Here is a 21,147-nt window from a genome sequence, read left to right as displayed (position 1 = left end):
ACATAGCACACATAGTTGACATTGTCACACTGTGTCCCATGCGAGCCGTCCTCTTGCCACATGCCATCAACACCGCGCAACTCTCAGCCCATCCAAATAGGGCCAATTTGCGTGCGATTCTATTCTCGGCTTTCCACATCCCTCCCAGTGGCATTCTCGCTTGCTTTATAAGAGCGCTGCAGCCTGGGCACTGGTTTGGCACAAGACTTCCCAGAGCAGGACATGTAAAAGGCACAAATAATAGCCAGTAAGTATTATGATATGACACTGAATTGAGACTTAATTGTGTGTGGAAAATAAAGCAATCAAGTCAAAATCTTACCACTCCCCCCCACAAAAAAGGTGGCAAACTAACCATTATTTTTTTGCTTTGGAAATAAAACACTTGAATACTTGATGCTTTGAATATGTTATAATCTGTAGGTGTCCTCCATGGCCAAGCTTGCTTCATGATGATGATGATGATGATGATGTATGGAATACACAACTTAATGATAAGAGCCACACACTGCAGGTGAGATGCTAAAAACCTTCTTTTCATGTAGGCATAGACAGACAGTCAGACAGACAGACAGCCACAAAGACGGATAGACAGCTAGCTAGCTCGCTAGATAGAGTGATAGATCAATAATGTATATTACAGAATTTGTAATCTATACAGTATATATATATATATACTGTATATATTAGTATATATATATTTATATATATACTTGTGTTATACAGTATTGTATCTTGTGCTAATGATTTTGTTGTGTTTTAAATAACTTGCTCGTGATTAGATTGACAATTTGATCATGGAAAAAAATATGACTAAGCAATTATTCCTTTTTATTTGGAAAAAAAACATTTACAGCAAACACTGGGGCTTTGCAAAATAAAATAAAAAAAATTTGATTTCATCCAAAAATAAAACAAAAAAATGGTTGCTCCAAAACTAAAACATTCTAGCAAAAAAATACACCTTCTTCTCATAAAATTCAAATTTTTTAAATTCAAAATTAACTCTGTCTGTAGAAAATACATTTGAAAAAATACTGCTTTTTATGGAAAAATCTCCACTTTTTTTTTAAAGTAAGATGATAACTTTTACTTGAAGCAAAATTCCTTTAAATCGATGGCAACTACAGTAAAGAAGACCTATCGTATATTGTCACTAATACTATATACTATATGATACTCTATATAAATCATGAGTGTATATCTTGATTTAAGTAAATACTTGCAGTCTGCCCTTTTTTGTGACACAAATGATGCCGCTCCTTTCCACCATGTATGGTGGGCCCGACTGTATTTTTGGTGGCTGCTACAGGACGACTGACGTGAGGAGACGTCGAGTTGTCACCTTAACCACCCTTCGCTCCCCCTCAACCCGGCAACCGACCTGTGGTCCAGTGGCATGTTTTTAAAATAACTCCCTCTCTCCTGACACCTCAGGCACTTGGCCTGAATTTAAAATGTCAGGCCAGCTGCCATCTACTCAAGAGTTGGCATGCCAACACCCACACCCCCCTCAAACATATCACAAGACCCACTTCAAAAGTTTTGGTTACATACTGTATGTGCTGAGGAATAGACGTCCCGTACATTTTGTTCAACTACGGATTGTATTCAACACCACCTAATTTATGGTTTAGCACACTTCAATATTGGCAATAATTCAAGCAATTTTTATATACTGCTATGTCAATTTCTGAGTTTTTCAAGATGGGGAAGAAAAAAAAGTGATTTCCTAGGTATATTTAATTTGTATATTATAACTTTATATTAATATGAGTATAATAATATAAACAATTCAAAATGTGATTACCGGTATATATGATAAATCACATAAAATGTTTTTTTTCATGCTGCCAGGAAAAATGTTTGAAAAAAATATTTGTTCCAGATTATTAATCATGATCATAGATGATTAATTATGTTAATAGAGGCACGAAAATACAGTAACAGCACTTACACTTGTTTATGTGTGTTTGTGTTTGACAAATAGACATGTCATGTTTATGTTGCGTACAAGGTCCACTTTGAAGAAATATAATTTCCAGACAATTACCTTTCGCAATTTTAGTAAATGAAAATGTTCGTAGTAGTTTTATTGCATTGGGCGCGTTCAATGCGGTCAAAGTGCAGCAGTCGTGTTACAAAAAAAAAAAAAAAAAATCTACATCAGGGTTAAAAAATTATTGTTTTCCTGCAGTAGTTCATCGCCGATCATCACCATTTACGATTTGTACGTTTATCTGATCTGTCATCTCGGAAATGAGCGCGACCGAGTGAAAAGGACAACAGGAAACAGACTGGAGTGCTTTGTTGACTTTATGTGTTTTCAGTTTGACAAACGTGTACAGCAACATGTACATGTATGTTCATTCGACCCATGCCGAAGCAGGACGGCTTATCTTTTTCTTTTCCAGGCAGAGTGTTATAAAAGACGGATGTGTGCTGCTCGGCACAACTATTTACACATTCTATAAGGCGTACGTGTCATCAAAATGGTCGTTGTTATTTACATTATCTATACACAAGTTCCTCCCAGCCACCATCCTGCTGTGGAGAGACAAAATCAGATGTCAGTGCTGAAGAATGAATAAATATGATTCAAATGTCAAAAAAATGAGCAGAAATATCATCATGATGAATGTACCTATGAGTTGTTGAGGAGGGTGTTCTGGATGCTTTCAAACACGACAGAGTAGATGTCGTCTTTTGACATCATTCCATCGAGGTACTCTATATCGGGAAATTCAGCGGTTAGCCAGCTTTTAGAATGTCGGCAAGGCTCCAAACAAGTCTCGTTTGCACTTGGGGCAAAAGAGGCACTGCCCCACCAGATGCAGCAGGTGGCACTTGCGTACCAAACAATAAAATTGTCTAAAATTGTCCATTCTCTGCTCTTTTGGGAAGCTGAGCCCTCAGCTAATGTCTCATGTTTGTTTTTCTTAATAGACTCAGGAGCACAAATTATGGAGCCCTACGAAGTCTGGCAGGTAACTAAGGACTACGAAACCAGACCGGGGATAGATTTGGTTAGTCAATTTTACTCTGCCTGTTAACTTGCAGACTAAAATAATTCATCAGGTTGACTACACATTGTGGGGTTTTACATGAGTTCTTTGTAGTTCAATGTCTTGATTTAGCAATCAAGCTAACTTTGCAACTTATTCTTATATATAGTCCAACACGACATATCTTGGAATAGTTAATTACATTTGTATTATTGTCAATGTATTTATATTATGTCTTCTGTTGTATTATTGTTGTTTTATGTAAAGCACTTTGTTAGAGTCATTGTGAAAGAGCTATCTAAATACTGTAAAGATGTATTCTATTGTATTGTATTTTCTGTCCAGTAAGTAGCAAATCCTTACAGCCAGGATAACTTTAGTACGTAGAGTGGCCTGCCCAATAGTATGGTCAATTAGCATGCCTTTTATTCCCAAATCTTAGGCTATTAAATTGTTTTAACTACCCAATATTTTTGTTTTTTGTCCCATTTTCTTAACAAGTTTAACATAGCAGCCTATCCTGTAAGTAGCTAACCAGGCTAGCTTACTAGGTTGGGTATATTGTTGAGTAGTTTACTTTTCTTATTTAGTTTATAACTATTTAGATTCTAAATTTAGCCCTGTCCTCTTATCCAAGATAGTTTGGCTAGGAGGCTAACTTAGCAGCCTATTCTTTACTGTTCAGTAATTAGCTAAACTTTACAGCTAGCCTTGTTTCAGTAGGATTAAGGTATCTATATTTTACTTATGTCGCTTGCATGTTCTTTTATTCTAAAATAGGTGTCTTTTTCTTGTCCAGCTAGTTTTAGTCGTTAAGCTAACTTAGCAGGCAAGCTTGTTTCGGAGCATGGTACATTACTACCTGGCTAATCTAGCAGCCTTGTCTTTGCTTACGCAGTGGTTAGACCCGTTTTAGACGGCTCGTTTAACAAAACGCCCCGTGGTGGTGGTGGTGTTTTTTTTTAGTATGTAGTATACTAAGCAGGGTTGATATCCCACCATTGCTTGTCTTAATGTACCTATTCTGTCACACTGGCTCTCCATTTGTTTACGGTGCTTCAGATACATGGGCCAGACATGGCCGTCGAACAGACCAGGAGGGTCGGGGACCGTGTATGTTCTTGTACTGCGGAGACACAATCAGAACCATATTAAAAGATTGCCGTAACTGTGACTGTTATGACGAGTCCGCTACCTTCTCCTCGTCTTGCACTCCTCATAAGGAAGTGAAATGTAGAAGCACCTGTCGTACACGTCGATGAGAGGCCTGCAGAGAGACGAGATCCTGTTAGGATGAGCATTTGAGGTCTGGAGGTTCCCAGTGACGAGAGGGTGACCTACTTGTAGTTGTAGATGAGGAAGCCCTCCACGATGAGAATATGGATCCCTTTCTGGTCCGAGCCGCATTCCACGGCTTCAGGTGACAGGCTGACGCCATGGGAGCGGGCAAATTTGACCGGGTTCTCCTGCCAGCCTTTCACTGTGCCGACCATGGCCTCCATGTCCAGAGCCGAGATGACTGATGGAGGGGTGGAAAAAAAAAAGAAGAGAGAAACAAAAGCCAGTTTCAGCACATTGGGTCACATCAATGTGCTGTTAACACGCATTAGTCACTGTTAGTGAATATCTGTGGCATTCACATGGAATACTGTGTGAATGTATCATTTTTAGGTTTAGGATTGGATAGAAGGGAAATGTGGAGGAAAGAAAAAGTACATTACTGCATTTGCTTTTCCTACGCAAAAATACATTCTTACCATCCCACTGTCTAAAGCCGTCCTCCCCGACTTCTATTTGATCGGGTTTCTGAAATAACAGTCACCAGTAAAACATTGCTGCAGCCTAGTAACCCGCCGCAGCTGATCACACCTGGACAGGGCAAGCCAAGGACCCGCCTCCACCCAAAGCGGCGTACAATCTTGGATTCATACGTGATATATTCTGGATCACGGTCACTTTCCAGAGTGGGCATGCTTGCTAAAAATCGCAAGACGAACAGGACGAGAACATTTGGGGGTGGGGGTTTCATCCATCAGATCCTGCTTACAAGGTGTCATCGCAGAAGGAGGGTGACATGAAAATATTTTTGAGGGTTAATTTAGTGGATCCTATTGATGAGATGTTTCACAAACTTGTAAAGCAACAGAGGGATGAGACACAAATATTTTGCTGCCGTTCACTTCTACAGACCACCTATTTGGAGGATCTTACGGACCAGAAATCTCAGAGGATGGCCACAACAAACATTCAGGTCATAATTGGACGATTCCTCCAACTCAAAGAAGAATGAGGCAAAAATACATTTGGAGTGTTAATCTGTCAAACGGACTAGATAACTCGCAGCCGATCGATGGCGGCTCAAAAACGTTTCTTTGGACTTTTAAGAGGGGACGCGCCGTCCTTGATGATTGGCTGTCCAGGAGAGTCACAATCAGCCACTTGTGTTACTAGGCTACTACCATGACAGGACAGAATTTTTTTTAGGCTTGTGTCCTCAAGTGCAATCAGTGTAGCGTACCTTCATCGCCATCGACTCTTACCTTGAAAAAGTCATCCTGGTGCACCACGCAGCAGTTGGGCAACGTCCTGAGCAGTCCGTTAGTCAGGGTGGTCTTGCCACCGTTGGTCACTCTGCGGAAGGGACAAAAAAAAAAAAAAAAGGAAATTGACCTGTGATGTCGAGAACTACGAATCACAGAGACGGACGGACACTCACCCTCCAATGCCAATGATGAATTTCATGTTGGTCGCCTTTGTTTGGAATTCAGTAATGAAAAGATGGGGAAGCCCGCTCCACAAAAGCTCTCTCTCAAAGCCTTCTCCGCCCCTCTCGGACCTCAGCCGTTCCCCCTCTTTTACTACTTCATTGATAGGCAATCTCGATGTGGGCTATTTAAAGGACGCGAGCCGCCCGCAGCACCAATCGGATCGCTTTTCCTGGAGGAGGAAGGCTCTCATTTGCATACAGGCCCAAAAAAGATTTTTCAGAAGTAGTCCAAAAGGGAAACTCTTCATGTCAATCAAGAGTTTGGGAGTTTTCAAGAGGGGGAAAAAAAATAAAACAGCGGTGCTAAATTTAGCTCACTCTGCATCACACATATTTCTGATGCAACCGGCCGGCTTTTGTGGCAGCAAGCCATGTGACTGGCAGCTTGAGGGAGTCGTGCCGTGTTCTAAGGGGTCGTTTGAAAAAAAAAAAAATCTCCTGCAGTTCAAGGAGTGTTATAAGCTGCATGCATCACATGTTTGTTGTGTTTATGGCTAGAAATGATATGGATATCTTATCCCATTCACGTGTATTTGTCAAGTCGGTGAACTTTGCTTCGGCTGTTGCAGGGCACGTGATTGCCACGATAAAAGTGGCAAACATAGACGGACAGACAGGAATTATTATTGTCGGCAATATGTACCGTACTCAGATTTAGACGGATGTATGAGACAAATTGGTCTTTTATACAATTAAAAAAAAAATTGAAGTCTTAGATCTTTTGAGTTCAGCTCATGAAAAAAAGGGAGCAAAATCCAAAGTGTTTGTTTTTATGTTTTTGTTCAGTAGCGAGATTTTTGTATCCTTCCATCCAAGGTTTAGTCCAGTTCCGTAACCTGGGTCGTCCTGCTGCTTAGTCAGAAAACATCCCAAAAAGCATCAATAATGAATGTAAATGTAGCTACGTTGTGCGAATGGTTACAATAAACAATTTGGAAATAAGGAGGTTGGAATGTGTCAGAAAGAGTCTCTCTGTCACGTGACTGTCAGGGTGACACATTAATAACATCCAGTGTCCGGAATATGGATATGATTCATAACTTTAACGAGGAAGTGTCAAAAGTGAAAGACCAGGAAGTGTCAAAAGCGTGCTGGGAATGAGGCGATCATCGGCCAAGGATGTATTCAGGAAGTAAATGTTCACCTGCAGCAAGACAAGATTGTTTATTCTTCCAATAGTTCCCTTTTTTAAAATATCACAAACAACAAGTAAGACTTTTATCATCTCCGTTGACCATTTTCATCCGGCAAAAATGATGCAGTCATGACAGAAAACGGATATCTACAAGGCTGCCACCTCTGCATCGTCCACAGTGGGTCCCAAAACGACATCATTGCACATGAATCAACCACATTGCGTTCATAAGAACAAAATATGTAAGACATTTTTTTTCGCTTAAAAAAAAAAATTGATGTATACCTATAGACATTCCCTTCATGCAAACGAAGAGAGTAAAGCTTTTTCAGTCCGAGCTTGTGTGAAGCTTGTCCATCATGTTCTTGATGGGGTGGGAGTGACAAATGATGTTCTTGCACATTTCGCATCCAGTCAGGCCGTCTCATTTTCACCATCCAAAGAGCTGCGAGGCAAAAAACAAAAGCAAGTGTTTTTCCACCTTTACGCCGCAGGACTACAACTTTGGTTAAAATATCATCACACAATTCCCATCGATGAATGTTGTTTCTGAATTTAAAAAAACATTTTAGTCAGTGTCAGGTCATAGAGGTATGTCTGACACCATGAGCATATGCCCCCTAGTGGTGTGAGGCAGTAAATGCACTGATAACACCAACAACATCCCTCTTGGGGTGATCATTTGCTCGGGATCGACTCATTATCAGATGGCCGAGATTTTTTTTTTTTGTTCATTCAATCTGACATCTGATAAGAGTTCAATTTAAAACTGGGTTAACTTCACGGAAATAGTTTCTTGATTTACATTTTCATAAAATGCTGCCGACCCTCTGAACTCCCTGTACTTTTGTTTCTGTTTGAAATAAAAACTCAGATAAGTGAAAGCTTAACATTTCAGGTATTTTGAAGAGATGAAAAAGGTTTATTTGCGGCATAAAACTTCAGGGAGCTATTTACTTTCTATTTAGATATGCTGGTGCACAGACCAGAAGGAGCAGCGCAGTGTCAATTCAATGGAAGCCATTAAAAACCAAAAATGGGCAAAAACAGTTTCATTCTTGACATTGCATTTAATTATATCATTAAAAAAAAAAACGAAAACTAGAATATGCTACCTCAATGTTCATCCACAGTTTTGAAGTTGTCGCCTGTGCTAACTAGAGAACGCGGTTCCCTCAAGAAATCATTGAATGACGATCCCCAAAAGCCGACTCCGAGATAGGATGAGATGAAATGTTGCCTACGACTTAATAAGTGAAAGTGTGTCAATGCTTCTTCCTCGGCTTGAACCCTGCCGAGCATTCCCAGACCAGCTGAAGGCTTATGCCATCTGGCGTAAGGAGCACGATCGACTTGGCGGGACGAGCGTGGCGCAGATTTCCTCAGATTCCACGAGATCATATGCGACGCAGATCAATTTGCCTGGTTTGGGGGTGGCCCAGGGACTCGCTGTTAAAAATAGAACCTATCCGGCGCGTACAGGACAACTTAGAGATTAGCAGCTGCGCTTTATGTAACGCCAGCGTCCTCAGGGAATATGAGGTGCGAGGATTGTGTGACACACACACACACACACACACACACACACACACACACACACACACACACACACACACACACACACACACACACACACACACACACACACACACACACACACACACACACACACACACACACACACACACACACACACACACACACACACACACACAGAGCCAGAATGTGACTGAGCACATCTGAAGCCAAAGAAAAAGCAGCAAAACTAATCGCTACTTCTTGGCTACCGATTCATGGAGAAGCATAGCCACTTTGAACAAGAGTGGTCTAACTCCATTTTTGTCATTTTGAAGGAGATTGATTTGATTTTTTTTTATATCTGGAATGAATTTTTATCTTGGTGACTGATATGGAAATAATTAAGACTTTTGGATGGAAGTGTTTTTCTCAGATTTTTTTTTTTTTTATGGAATAAATAAGTCAAATAGTGTAATAAAACGTGTTCAATAATAGTAAGAATGAATAATGACTAATTTAATAATACTGTACCTAATCTACAAAAGAACTTGGATTTTTTTGACCATCTGAAGGGCAGGCCTTTTTTCTGTTGGTTTCTTGACTTATTAAAAATGACCAAACGGAGTTGGCCCACTCTAGTTCTCAGTGTCTCTATTTTCCAAGGAGGGCTCCACGCTACAGGGGATGGCATGCGCATATCGTTTTGTGAAGTCATACACATTATGCAATACATTTTTTTTCGCGATGTCACAATAAACACCATCTGTCAAATTGCAGTATTCTTGAGGTTTTTTTTTATCTTCGTTTGTCATCTTAGCTTACCAACCTCTAGTCAAATGGCAGAGACATTCCTAGTAAGAGCTCAGCGTGAGCGTGACTTGTCAAAGTGCGGAGCTTGGCGTCGCAGCTCACTGTACATTTCCCCGTCACAGCTGCTCTATTTCACCCGCTACAGTAACGTCGGATCTCGGGGCTAATGAGCCCAGAGCTCGCCTTTCCCGACATTCCTACCCCCGCCCGACTCGACCCAACACTCTTTATGGCAGCGATTCGCAAAGTGTAATAAACGGCTCCGGTATCACGAATGGTACGCAGGCTCTCCCGAGCGGCGTGCAAGTCGATCGCGGAATTAAAACACAAATAAAATGGATGGCATTTTGATCTTGAAGTACATTTACGCAGACTAGAATAGAGCTTCTATCCTACGGCCTTTAAGCTTAAAATTTCATACAGGTTATAAGAACTTCTAAATAGAAGAAAAATGCATACGTAAACATTTAACGTGCGAGAATTCATTACAGGTTGTGTATTATCCAAAATGCTAACACACAATGCAAAATGCCAGAGATGGTGGAACAAAATTAGCATCCATTTTGCAGTACAGTATTGTACATTTTTTTGAGGCGGTCCATGGTGGGAAAAGTTTAAGAAGCACGGCCGGCTCGATGGCTTCCGCGTCATGCCAATGCTTACCTTTGAATGTCAGACGTCGCGGCCGATCTCGGCCATCGTTGGCTTCGGCCTGGAAGGAGGGAGGAAAAAAAGATTTCGGAGTCAGTAGGACCACGATGCTTATTCATCATCCATTTCTGGGTCAAAATGTCAGCGGCAGAAACCCTCACGGTAGCGGCAATCATATTTGAATGGTCTTAACAATAACTGTCATTGAAGCAGAAATGGAGTTCATGTCATTATTTCCCTCCGCTCCGGTAGAAAATAATGGAAGTAGAATTCATTTTGTTTCCTTGGTAACCACAGTTGGACTGACAGGTCGAAATGCGTGAGTGGGCGTGGCCATTACAGTGCAGAATGAGGTCACCTTTCTTTGGGCGGTGGCGAGTTGGCAATCTGCCGGTCTTGCTCCAGTCTGCACACAAACAAACACCTGATAATTATGCGAAGCGCAAAAATAAATAAATGAATCATGAAAAAAATGATAATAAAAAATGATGCTATTATTACTGATGTCTTGAAGACAGGGACATGTTTTGTCGACTCTCATTTCTTTGTTGACAATGTAGGGAAGCCAATTCTCACATTAGCAAAATGTAAAAAAATATTCCCTTTAATTTCCTAATTTGAGTTCACCCCTTTTTTTCCCTTTTTTTTTTTACAGAAAACAAAGAAGAGAAATTTTACATCTCAGAATACGTTCCATTTTTTTGTCCCCTATATATTCTAATCAAATGATAACTATTGGAAGGTGACGGCATCATGGCACCAACGCTCACCTGGCTTTAATCTTCTCGTCATCGTAGCTGAAAATAACAGATACGCGTGTTCAGATCAGCATTGAGGGATGCTATTGTGGATTTTAATTGATGTGTAGCACAGTGGTGGCATGGCATGGCATGGGAGGCTACTCACTGCAGCACGCACTCGGGAACCTGCACGTGCTCCATGGGGATAAGCACGCTCAGCTCGTCCAGCGTGTGCACATAGCGGATCTTATCCAGGAACTTCACGCTACGGCACGGACGTTAAGTATGCAAAAAAAATATAATAAATTATTCAAATTATTTTTTTGGAAACTGATTAATATTTTTTTAAATTTCAAACCCTGTCACATGTTACTCTCCAAATATTTTCCTTTTTTTTCCCCCTTCAGGATCCTCAAAATTCACACTTCCAAAACTGGATCTGTTATATGATGAACACAATAACAGAAAAACATGCTTATCCTTTCACTAGAAAATGTCGCTGACCTGATGAAAGGTCTGGAGATGGCCAGGATGGTCCGGATGAACCATGTCGGGTGAACAATGATGAGACACTTCAGATTCTTCCTCAATCTGCAATGACAATTAAAAAAACAACAACAAAAAAAAAAAAAGCGTTGTCATTTCACCATTTGATGACCACTTAATCCAAAGACTCTTACTTCCTGTCAATCATTTGGTAGCATCTCTTCAGCCAGCCAATGCCGGGCATCTTCCTACGCGGCGTGGCTCCGTTCAGGTAGATGATCATGTAGTCGTCGGCCACTAGTAGCTCCAGGCTGCTCACCACGTACCTAAAACACACACACACACGCACAAACACAATCGAGTGAACAGAAATCGAGCACGACCATGCATGCTTCCCGAAGTACGTACAAGAAGAGGTTCTCCATGATGTACGAGTAGTCCTCACAGCTGCTGTCTGGGAGGTAGCAGGCTGCAAACACGATGATGGCATTCAGGCCTTCCCCATAATAGCCTGAAAGGAGAAAAGGATTATTATTATTATATCTATCATTTTACAATTTGAATGAATTATATGGTTCTAAAGCAAATGTTCCTGGAGTTGCATTGTGTCCTTATTGGAGTGAATCGAATTGTATCGCAGTTGAGTACACAGTGCATCACACACATCATTTCGCGCCATTGACTGAACTGGACCGCAAATCTTCAGAACTCGAGTAAATTGTGTAATCCTGCATCACAGATGCAATTCATCGTCATGTAGCACACAAGTGGAATGAATCACAATGTAACACCGTCGGAGTGAGCAGTATCGCATCATCAATGGAAGAAATGGCATCGTACAGTCCTGTATTTTCCGCGCTACGAGGCGCTTCGGAGTATCGGGAGCACCTTCGATAAATGGCCAATTTTAAAACTGGCGCATGGAACAGAAGCGACAAGAGCGGCTGCGGCGGCGTTATGCGCCCACGAGGGGGAGCTACGCTCAAGGGAATACAATACAATACAATGCAGCTTTATTTCTAGAGCGCTTTCACGACGGCTGTAGCTGTAGCAAAGCGCTTTACAGAACATTTCAAATATTTTTGCCCACTCACCCCCGTGCGTGACCACCCTGAGGTACGGCCTGATGACCTGCATGTCGATGCGCTGCTCCTGGTCGCCGATGATGACCGTTCTCCACAGGCGACCCGACGAGTCCCTCTCCTCCTCGCCTTCGCCCGGGAGGCACTTGGCGCTGGCCACTGGGGTGTCGTCTGGATAGAAGCAGCAAGTGGCGGTCGGTCTTCGGAAAGGCTGACATTTGTGTTATTTTTTTATCTTTGATTAAATCTATAGGTATCAATGACATCGTCTATACGTCGTCAGCAATTCTGTTCATAAACTTGATGGACAGAATTTCTAGGCACCATGGAGGCGTTGAGGAGGTCCAGTTTTTTTTTTTTGGCATCAGTATTGCATTTCTACTTTTTGAAGATGATGTGGAACCGTTGGCAATCTCGAACTCTCACCGGAGTGCTTCGCAGGCGAGCGTGAAGCGGTTGGGATCAAAATCAGCACCTCCAAATGCGAGGTCATGGTCCTCAGTCAGAAAAGGGCGGAGTGCCCTCCTCTCGGCGGCGGGATGAGATCCTGCCCCAAGCGCAGGAGTTTTCTGCACTCACCTTCCCACTCCAGCTCATTGCCGTTATTGGCAAAGTCCAGCGAGTCGGTGTCGTCCGGTGTCTCCATGTCATCCACGTTGATGTCCAGGTCGTCGGAGAGCAGCGAGCCCTCGCTGTGTTCCAGCGAAAGGTTCATGTCGGGAGCGGTCAGTGTGCGCCGCTTGGACTGGTCCCTGGCGGATCCCCCCACATTCAATCTAGTGGGGGGGTCTAGGACAGTAAGCTCAATGTTACATGACATCAAAACATGTTGAAAACATGTCAGTGGTTCACATACTGGCAGTCCTGTTGTCCATCAGTCCGCACGAGGAATCGCCATCTTCTGGTAGAGGCCTATGGAGAGATACCCAAATTCATGGACAGAGCATTAGGCGCTCATACTGGCGAGTGCAGCATAAAATATTTTGCACTATGTCGAATGAAGTGGAATCCAGGCCATTATGTTGCTACCCGCCTTTGTCACGGTATAAAACAGACGGCTGTACTGAACATGGATGTCTGTACAGTACAGTATACACGGATCAGCTCCTCGCAGATGATAAACAACGTAAGACTGTGAGGACTCTTTCTTTGGTGTCCAAATGCTTTGTTGTGCGCCATTTTGAGTTCAACTATCAGGTGCTTAAAGAGTTAAATATGCTTTTCCCATTATTTGGGTCACTTGTATCTCAAGTAACCAGTGTGGCCATTTGCATCCCCAAAAGGAGATTCGAGCGGGTACCTGGGGAAGTCCTCGTCCTGCCACTCGTCCTTCACCTCCATGCTGTCCATGCGTAACGTGGCCTCAGCTGTCCCCATGGCGCAGGAAGCTTTGTCGGGATTTCTGAGTTTCAAAAATACACCAAACGGCAGCGATCAATAATGAGTCATATTAATTTTCTTTGGTTTAGAAAACGGTTGGATGGTAAGACTGTAAAATAGTTCTCTTTGATAGGAATCAATATTAGTCTCAAACTGAATCACTGCCATTGATGTCCATTTTAACTGGGCTGGCAATGAATGAGTTAAAATATAACTTTTGATTTTGATGTTTGACTATTTTATTTATGCCTTTTGATGTTTGTGCTATTCGGCACGGTTGCTCTTGCATATGTGGACATTACGATATTAGTCTGATATTCAAATATACTGCTCACACAATGGTGATCCATGCATCGGTGGACATCACGTGTATCAATAATGTGCACAAAAGGGGGTGAGGGGCAGAGTTCATTGTGCAGTCAATTTGTTCACTGGTTTGGCAATGATGTGCCAAATGCACGCAGAAAGGGAACTAAAAAAAAAAAAAAAAAAACGGCAGCAACTGTGAGACTAAAAGGTCTTCCGGCAACAAAGTGCCGCTCGTGTGTTTGATCCGATTCAAAATGGGGGTGGAGAATTGCATTTTGTAGCTAGCAAAGAGCCTCGGGGGGCTCAAAGCTCAAGTCATGAAACATATTTATCAGTAGCATGGCGCCTTCTCAGCGGCTCAAAGGAACATCGAAATGAATGTGATCGTTCAATAAACAGCTCTTCAAGTAAATGCAAAACAATCCGCAACATGAGGTAACAGTAACATGCAAGTGATTTGCTCAGTTTTTTTTTTGTTCGGGCCATCGAAGTCTTCAGCGTATAACAACACATGCACACTAGCTATGAGTGTGAGCGCGGATGGTCGTTCGTCAATGTGTGCCCTGCGATTGGCTGGCAACCGGTTCAGGGTGTCCCCCGCCTACTACCCGAAGATGGTTGGGAGAGGCTCCAGCACCCCCTGCGACCCTTGTGAGGATAAAGCGGTTCAGAAAATGGATGGATGGATTAACATAGCCATAATGCACAAGAAAATAACTCTGGGTACTCTTTTAGATATATATGGGTATAGATTTAGATTATAGTGTTCACTCCTACAACGGCGCAAACCTCTCTTTCCAACTGTGCCCGTCCACACCAAAAGAAAACTCCACCCATGCACCGAGATAACTGTGTTTTGCACTCGATTTGTGCTGGGCATCCAAACAGGGTCTTAAATGATCACAGATTAATCTTGATGCTGAAAATATGATACAGATTTCATTGTTGATGATCGAAAACACGCACATTAGGTTCGCCGAAGGCTTGAAATCCTCTTAGATGCGGACGAAAACACACAAAATGGCTTTTGAAGTTGATAAAAAAGATACAGTGGCTTCATCAAAGTCAAAGACTCAGGGCGTACCCCGCCTCCAACCCGACTTCGGGTAAAATAAAACCACGGGAGACAAAAGTGCAGAAAACGTGTACAATCTGCTCTCCAAACACCACAAATGTCATCGGCGCACAGGCCAGCCGCCGCGTGCGTGTACTCACATAAGAGACGAGCGCCCGTGTGATGCGATGACAATGATGTGCCTTTCGAGACGGCCGAGCATCCCCCGTCTGGCGGGAGAGCCTCTGGAAGCGAGCCTTTTAGGAACAAGAAGAGTGCGTTGTCAAATCCATCCCAAGTGACATTGCTGCTTTTTGGACCCCCCCAAAAAAGAGCAGAAAAACATAATCCTTCTGTGCTTTTCCCCTCGGCTAAAGCCACGCCTCCATTAATCCTGTGATGATGATGTCATCCATATGCCGGTTATGTAATCAAACAAGCCTCCTCTTTAGAATTCAGCGCCTGCAGGATAGAACGTTTCTCCCTTCTCCTCTTCTTGGTCACGTTCCTTCTATTTGTCATCTGGTGTGTTTATTTTTAAAATGCACTCACGGGGTGGCCACTGTGGAGCGTTCCACTCTGCTGTTTCCAGGCAACCGCATCCTCCTCTTGCTCCTCTTTCAGCATCCCTTTTAATCGCTCTCTCTCTCTCTTCCTGCTGCGGCACGTAAACATTCCTCCTCTCGCTCACCTGATTTCTTTCATCGCAATTTCACTAAGCTCTCAGGGCGGTGAGTTAGTGTGGCCTTTGTTTGGACAGACAACGTGCTTTTTTCAAGGCTTGGCGCGTCCCAACGCTCGAGTTGCTTCGGGCTAAGAAATAAGGAATTGAAAACAAATGACAGATCCATTAATACATCCATTTTCTAATCCAGTCATCCTCACGCGGGCCGCGCTGGAGCCTATCCCAGGTGTCTTCGGGTAGTAGGCGGGGGACACCCTGAACCGGTTGCCAGCCAATCGGAGCAATTGACAGATTATGAAGGGAAAACAAATGTTAATGAAAGAAATACAAATTGTAAAAAGTTGATATCGGAAACGAAATAATGCAAATACATTTAGAAACAACTAAAACAAGACAATAAAAAAAACTATCAATCAAAGTTCAAAATATAGCAACATTTGACGAACTAAAACAATATCAACATTTTACTTTAAAAACGATACGGTAAACCCGAAATATAATATAACGATAAATTAAATAAATTAAAATGGGCCAAATTAATAAAATGAAACACAATATATTGTTATATAAAAAAGAATGAGCTACAAAAAAGAACAAAACGCACTGTAAAAGATACATTTTAGTTCAATCTTAAAATATACGGTGTATTAAAAACTAATTTTAAATAGACAAATAAGTGTTGTGAATTAAGTGAATTAATTTGTTATACTAATATTAATCCTCAAAGAATGATTTCTGTACTAACTTGCAGTACCACGAAAAAAATAAATAAATCAAACACGAGTATAAAAATGGAATTCAACACACTCAGTCGATCATCAGTGGCCTGCATAGATGGCACTACGTTGACGTCGCCACTAGAGGGCGATATGTTGGATGTGAAGCTGCCAAAGGCCGACTGTCAAAAGCCGCAGGCCGGAACATTTCCTTTCCCGTGCACCATCCTGCCTCCATGAAATCAGTTTTTAAAGATACCGTTACAAAAAGCTGCTGTCGACATTTCCGCCAAGATGGAGTGGAGTGTGAAGACAAACTATGACCTAAATGTGCATTAAGCACGGATTAGCACACCCGATTAGATGAACTCGCCCTGGGCACGCACTACTCCAAGTCACACGCTCCAAACCTCATGATGACTCAATGATTGATAAGACATCAAATTAACGAATGGTATTTGGATCGTTTCTTGACTTTTGTCAGTGATTTTTGATAAATGAGGTGACATTTATAATATATATTGTTATGTTATATGTTATATATATATAACATAATCTTCGAAGTCAAGATGGCGCCCGAGTAGGCAGCCGTCGGCAAGTGCTCTCATGAGCCTTGCTTTTTTTTCTTTTTTGTGTTTGTTTTGTCCCTTTGTGTTTGTTGTTAGGTCGTGTGGACCTGATGTGGACTTTTTTCAGCATTTTTTGGCCACGACATTCATCAAGGAGGAGACTCTGTGCTTGGTGGTTGCGCCTTCTCGGCAGCATGGGTTATACCAGCACTGTTTTTGACTGGGAGGAATGTCGGCGCCATTTGACTGTCGTTGCTGGACAGTCCGGGGCGCTTGTGTCTTGCGCCTGTAATGGGCAGCATTTTTCGCAGCCCCACTTTGTTCAGCGGAGAGATCGGTCCTGTTGAACGGTCTGCGGCTGGATGGATGTAAGGCTTGAGGAGCCGACGATGAGAAGAAAGGAGCGTTAGCGCGGAGCGCCGATGCGGATTTGGAACTGGGAGTCGCGGCTTGGAGTTTGAAGCGGATTACGTGGGACAGGAGAAGTGAACTAATCTCTTTTCGTCAATGGACGCTACAGCTTTGCGTTTGCTTTCAAAACTTAGCTAGTAGCAGACGTTTGCACATTTTCAGCATGACGTCTCTGACCCACTGGTGAAAGGACACTTTGATCCTCTCCTCTTTCATCTAGAACTGCTTCAGACAACAAAGCGTATGCAGAAAAGTGGTGAAGATCGCACGACTGTCTGTGTCCTATGTGTTGTGTTGTGTTATTTTTGTTATTTTGACTTCAAAATGGCGCCGCGAGAGTGGCTGCCTTTCCAGCAGCTCCTATATTTTGTTGTTCTACTTCTTCCTTTCATAACTTTGCTGCTGTGAATTGGGAATTTCTCCATTGCGAGACTAATAAAGGTTTTCTTAATTCTTAATTGCACAAAGTGAGAATGGATGTCAGTGCTTAGAAGCAACCAGGACAAAATAGCACTCTGAAAGGTGCTTTCTAAAAATAGAATAGGAAAAATTCAATAGTTTGTCCATTCAGATAATTCAATGGACGTTGTGGCAGGGCAACCAGGCGGCAGTATAATACATTCGTGCTGTCATACTTTTGATGATGGCGCAGTCAACCATTGAAACTAGAAGTCCACAAAGGACAAAGAATATACTGTTTGCCTGTGAGTATTGCTCTGTTGTCTGTATACATGTGTTGCTCCACCGCTTGTGTTCCAGCAAGGGTTTATAATCGTGGCAACCGCTGCCACAATTTAGCACTTGATCATACACAGCGACTGATAGATGGATGGACAGCCATATATATCTAAATCTCGAGAGATATATACTATACTATACTATATATATATATAGATATATACTTATATCTCTCTCTATATATTTAGATATAGAGATATATTTCCATTTATTTGCTGATTGGTTGGGAGAAGTGACCCGGTGCTACTGCCTACTGGTGAGCTATCAAGACAACAGCAAGCAGTGGACGTAATGTTGAAAGGGTTTGTCTGAAGAGCGGAAACAATCCTGTGTGCATTGAGGGCGCCTAAGCTGGATGAATGCAGGAAGGGTTTTAACCCCTTTGCCCATTTTGGCAAACTAAAAGATTAAAAGATAAAGGGGCAGAAAAGCTCCCAAGGTTTCTTCCAACGCTCGCCAAACAACCTGGTCTGCTGCGTCACCTTGGAAAATGTTTGCCGTTCACGAATGCGTTTCATGAGTAAAAGCCAAAAGCAGTGTTGACGTGCCGCGTCAGGGATAAAATATTATTTTCTTCACAAAATTATAAGGCGTAAGGACATGTTCACGAATAATTAAGGGCACAACTGAAAGCTACTCTATTTGTTCAAAGTTATCGTATGAACAAATTTAAGAGAAGAAATAAATGACCCACGTTTGACTTGCGGCATGAGACCCAGTGTGACCAGCTAGCTTACTCAGCACAGACCTTGAGGTGTCCACTTTTTTTTTTTTTTGGCATTACGGACCGCTTTTGTGGGTATATTTTGACGGGCCGTCCGAACCACGCTGGTCTCACGCCACAACCAGCGTTCAAAGACTACAAGGCAACAAACGCACCGCCAGGGTCAACTTCAAAACGTATCAATTGCAATGACTTTTGCTCACTTGAAAAGCGAGTGGCTTCAGGCAAAAGGTGCTTTGTCTTGCGTTGGTTAACACATTTCAATGGAAATACCACGGATTAAAAGCTCCACTTTTGTCTGACGTACTTCTATTGATCTGAAACCCTTTATGATACAAAAAAAGGACTTCCCCTTGCCGTTTCAATACTTTTGGATAGTTCCGTTTGTCCCCCCCCCCCCCCCCCCCCCAATTAGTCTCCAAGCTGGTCACATGGGGTAAGGCAGCAGTCCCTCCCCTCCACATCCTTGTCCTCTTGCTCCCCCACCCCCCTTTCTTTTTCCTGCCTTGCTTCCCGTCTTCCTCCCCCGTTCCCCGGCAAGCTGACGCAGCGCCTCTGCAGCCTTAGTCGCTTTGTGGCTAATAGGATGTGGCAGGCTTAAAGTGTCATCTGATAAAACTAAGATGCTTGGTAGCTACACTGCGCCCGCTTAACCAATTTGCACTCAATTAGGATAATGGTGGGGGAAACAAGGAAAGAGGGACAGCTTTAATATATTAATGTGATAACTTGATCATCAATTTCGCTCGCCGGCGACTCGCTAGTTGTCAGTGATGACAAGAGGACGTTTGCGTCCGATCAAAAAAGCAACGCGGCATCCATTTGACTTTGAAAAAGGTTATGTTCAATTTTTGGTAAATATTGAACGTTCTTTTTTTTCCTGACCGACCGGGACACATTTTTCTACTGCCTCGTCGTGACGCATGTGGCATCCGTATTCTGAGAAATATGTTTCTGTTCCCTCCATGTTTTTTTTTTTCTCCATTTGAACAACTTTCCAAAAACATTTCTATGACAAGTCTCCAGTATTTTTTGGAATCATTGGTGACTTTATAAACTTTGTTCTTCCTTTTCGGTGATTCGTTCGAATTCCTTTGGCGGTGAGGATTCATACGCTAAATGCATGTGACAGAAGCCATGTTGTAACACTGAGGCCAGTGGTCTGCTTTAAATGGAATAAGCCAGGCTCGTTGCAAAAGAGTCCCGATGTTGACAAGACGGGTTTAATTTTGTTAGCAAGCCTTTGAATAACAACAACAAACTCAAAAGCAAAACGCACGGCCTCTTTGGCTGACGTGCATTGTACAAGTCTTTTGGGACGACTGCCAGCTCTCGACTGCAGTACAGTGGCGTCTTGAGATACAAGTTTCATTTGGTTTGCGAGACCAGACTTGCAGCTCAAAACACCTGGACCTCCAATAATCTTGTCCTATTAAAATGAATGGAAATGCCACGCGTACGGTTGGCTCCCTCTCTCTCTTTTGACACGGGTATCTCTCTCTTTCTATTTTCTAATCCGCTTATCCTCACAAGGGTCGCGGGCGTTCGGAGCCTCTCGCAGCAGTCTTCGGGCAGTAGGCGGGTGTACACCCTGACCTGGTTGCGAGCCAATTGTAGGGCACGCAGAGGCAAATGTTCACACTCAAAATCACATCTCGGGACAATTTGGAGTGTCCAATCAGCCTGCCATGCATGTTTTTGGAATGTGGGAGGCAACCGGAGTACCCGGAGAAAACCCACGCAGGCACGGGGAGAACATGCAAAATTCCACACAGGAAGGCCGCAGCCGGAATCGAACCTGAACTTCTGCCCCGTGAGGCCGGCATGCTCACCTGTCCATATATATTAGGGGTCAAATGATTTTTTTTTTTCCGATACGATACATATCCATATAAATTCTAAAAAAATGAATCAAATAAAAGAAATCCCTATGAAGACAAAGTGAAAAGGCCATCCTAAATATATGGTGTGCGGTGGGGATGAGGTCAAATGAAATCTCCAGTGAAGTCTTTAGGCTCATTAAGGAAGCAGACTTGACTGTACGACACCTCCTACTGGAGCGGCGGCAGCTCCAGTAATTTGCAACATGCAAGACTTGCAAAGAGCCCGCAGCACCGGTGACTGTGCCTGCCAGCCAATCCCATTCCTTCCATCGCTCAATTAAGGCTTCCGTTTAGGTTCCTTTCTTTGTCGCACCAAAGATGCATCAAAATAATCTCGTTTCTTTCGGAAATACTGTATGGCATGGCTCAGCAGTGGCACAACGGCTGGTTGGCTCTCGCTAGCTTAAAAGCCATGAGTGATAGGATCGCGTTGTCTTTTGATTGGATGTTACATGCAATGATGATTCAAATTTGGCCACTCGGA

At 42.7% G+C, this 21,147-nt stretch overlaps 2 protein-coding genes and 1 long non-coding RNA gene across 3 annotated transcripts; 1 reads left to right on the top strand and 2 right to left on the bottom strand.

Moving 5' to 3' along the window:
* The first annotated feature begins 184 nt into the window (after positions 1–184).
* On the top strand, positions 185–11,204 carry LOC147195307 (uncharacterized). The gene is made up of 4 exons (XR_015102849.1): positions 185–247; positions 424–514; positions 2,947–3,026; positions 11,117–11,204. It is a non-coding gene; the product is annotated as an uncharacterized LOC147195307 (long non-coding RNA).
* Positions 2,299–6,771, bottom strand: LOC147195308 (nicotinamide riboside kinase 2-like). The gene is made up of 8 exons (XM_086129276.1): positions 5,722–6,771; positions 5,546–5,636; positions 4,763–4,811; positions 4,347–4,524; positions 4,201–4,272; positions 4,025–4,131; positions 2,645–2,730; positions 2,299–2,547 (listed from the first exon to the last, which is right to left on the bottom strand). The coding sequence occupies exons 1-7, from the start codon at positions 5,745–5,747 to the stop codon at positions 2,645–2,647; spliced, it is 609 nt and encodes a 202-aa protein (XP_085985402.1). The 5' UTR covers positions 5,748–6,771; the 3' UTR covers positions 2,299–2,547.
* Positions 6,918–15,610, bottom strand: LOC147195306 (caytaxin-like). Its single transcript, XM_086129275.1, has 14 exons — positions 15,490–15,610; positions 15,099–15,194; positions 13,495–13,596; positions 13,051–13,106; positions 12,774–12,983; positions 12,207–12,365; positions 11,521–11,623; positions 11,307–11,438; positions 11,131–11,217; positions 10,793–10,891; positions 10,657–10,683; positions 10,245–10,292; positions 9,899–9,947; positions 6,918–7,352 (listed from the first exon to the last, which is right to left on the bottom strand). Exons 1-13 carry the CDS (start codon positions 15,537–15,539, stop codon positions 9,908–9,910), a joined length of 1,209 nt encoding a protein of 402 aa, XP_085985401.1. The 5' UTR covers positions 15,540–15,610; the 3' UTR covers positions 6,918–7,352; positions 9,899–9,907.
* Positions 15,611–21,147: the final 5,537 nt, after the last annotated feature.

The sequence above is a fragment of the Hippocampus guttulatus genome, chromosome 14 (assembly GCF_054856545.1).
Source record: "Hippocampus guttulatus isolate MCC_2025c chromosome 14, RoL_Hgut_1.0, whole genome shotgun sequence".
Classification (NCBI taxonomy): domain Eukaryota; kingdom Metazoa; phylum Chordata; class Actinopteri; order Syngnathiformes; family Syngnathidae; genus Hippocampus; species Hippocampus guttulatus.
Note: the sequence above shows the minus strand (reverse complement) of the source record. Positions and strands in the feature narration are given on the sequence as shown.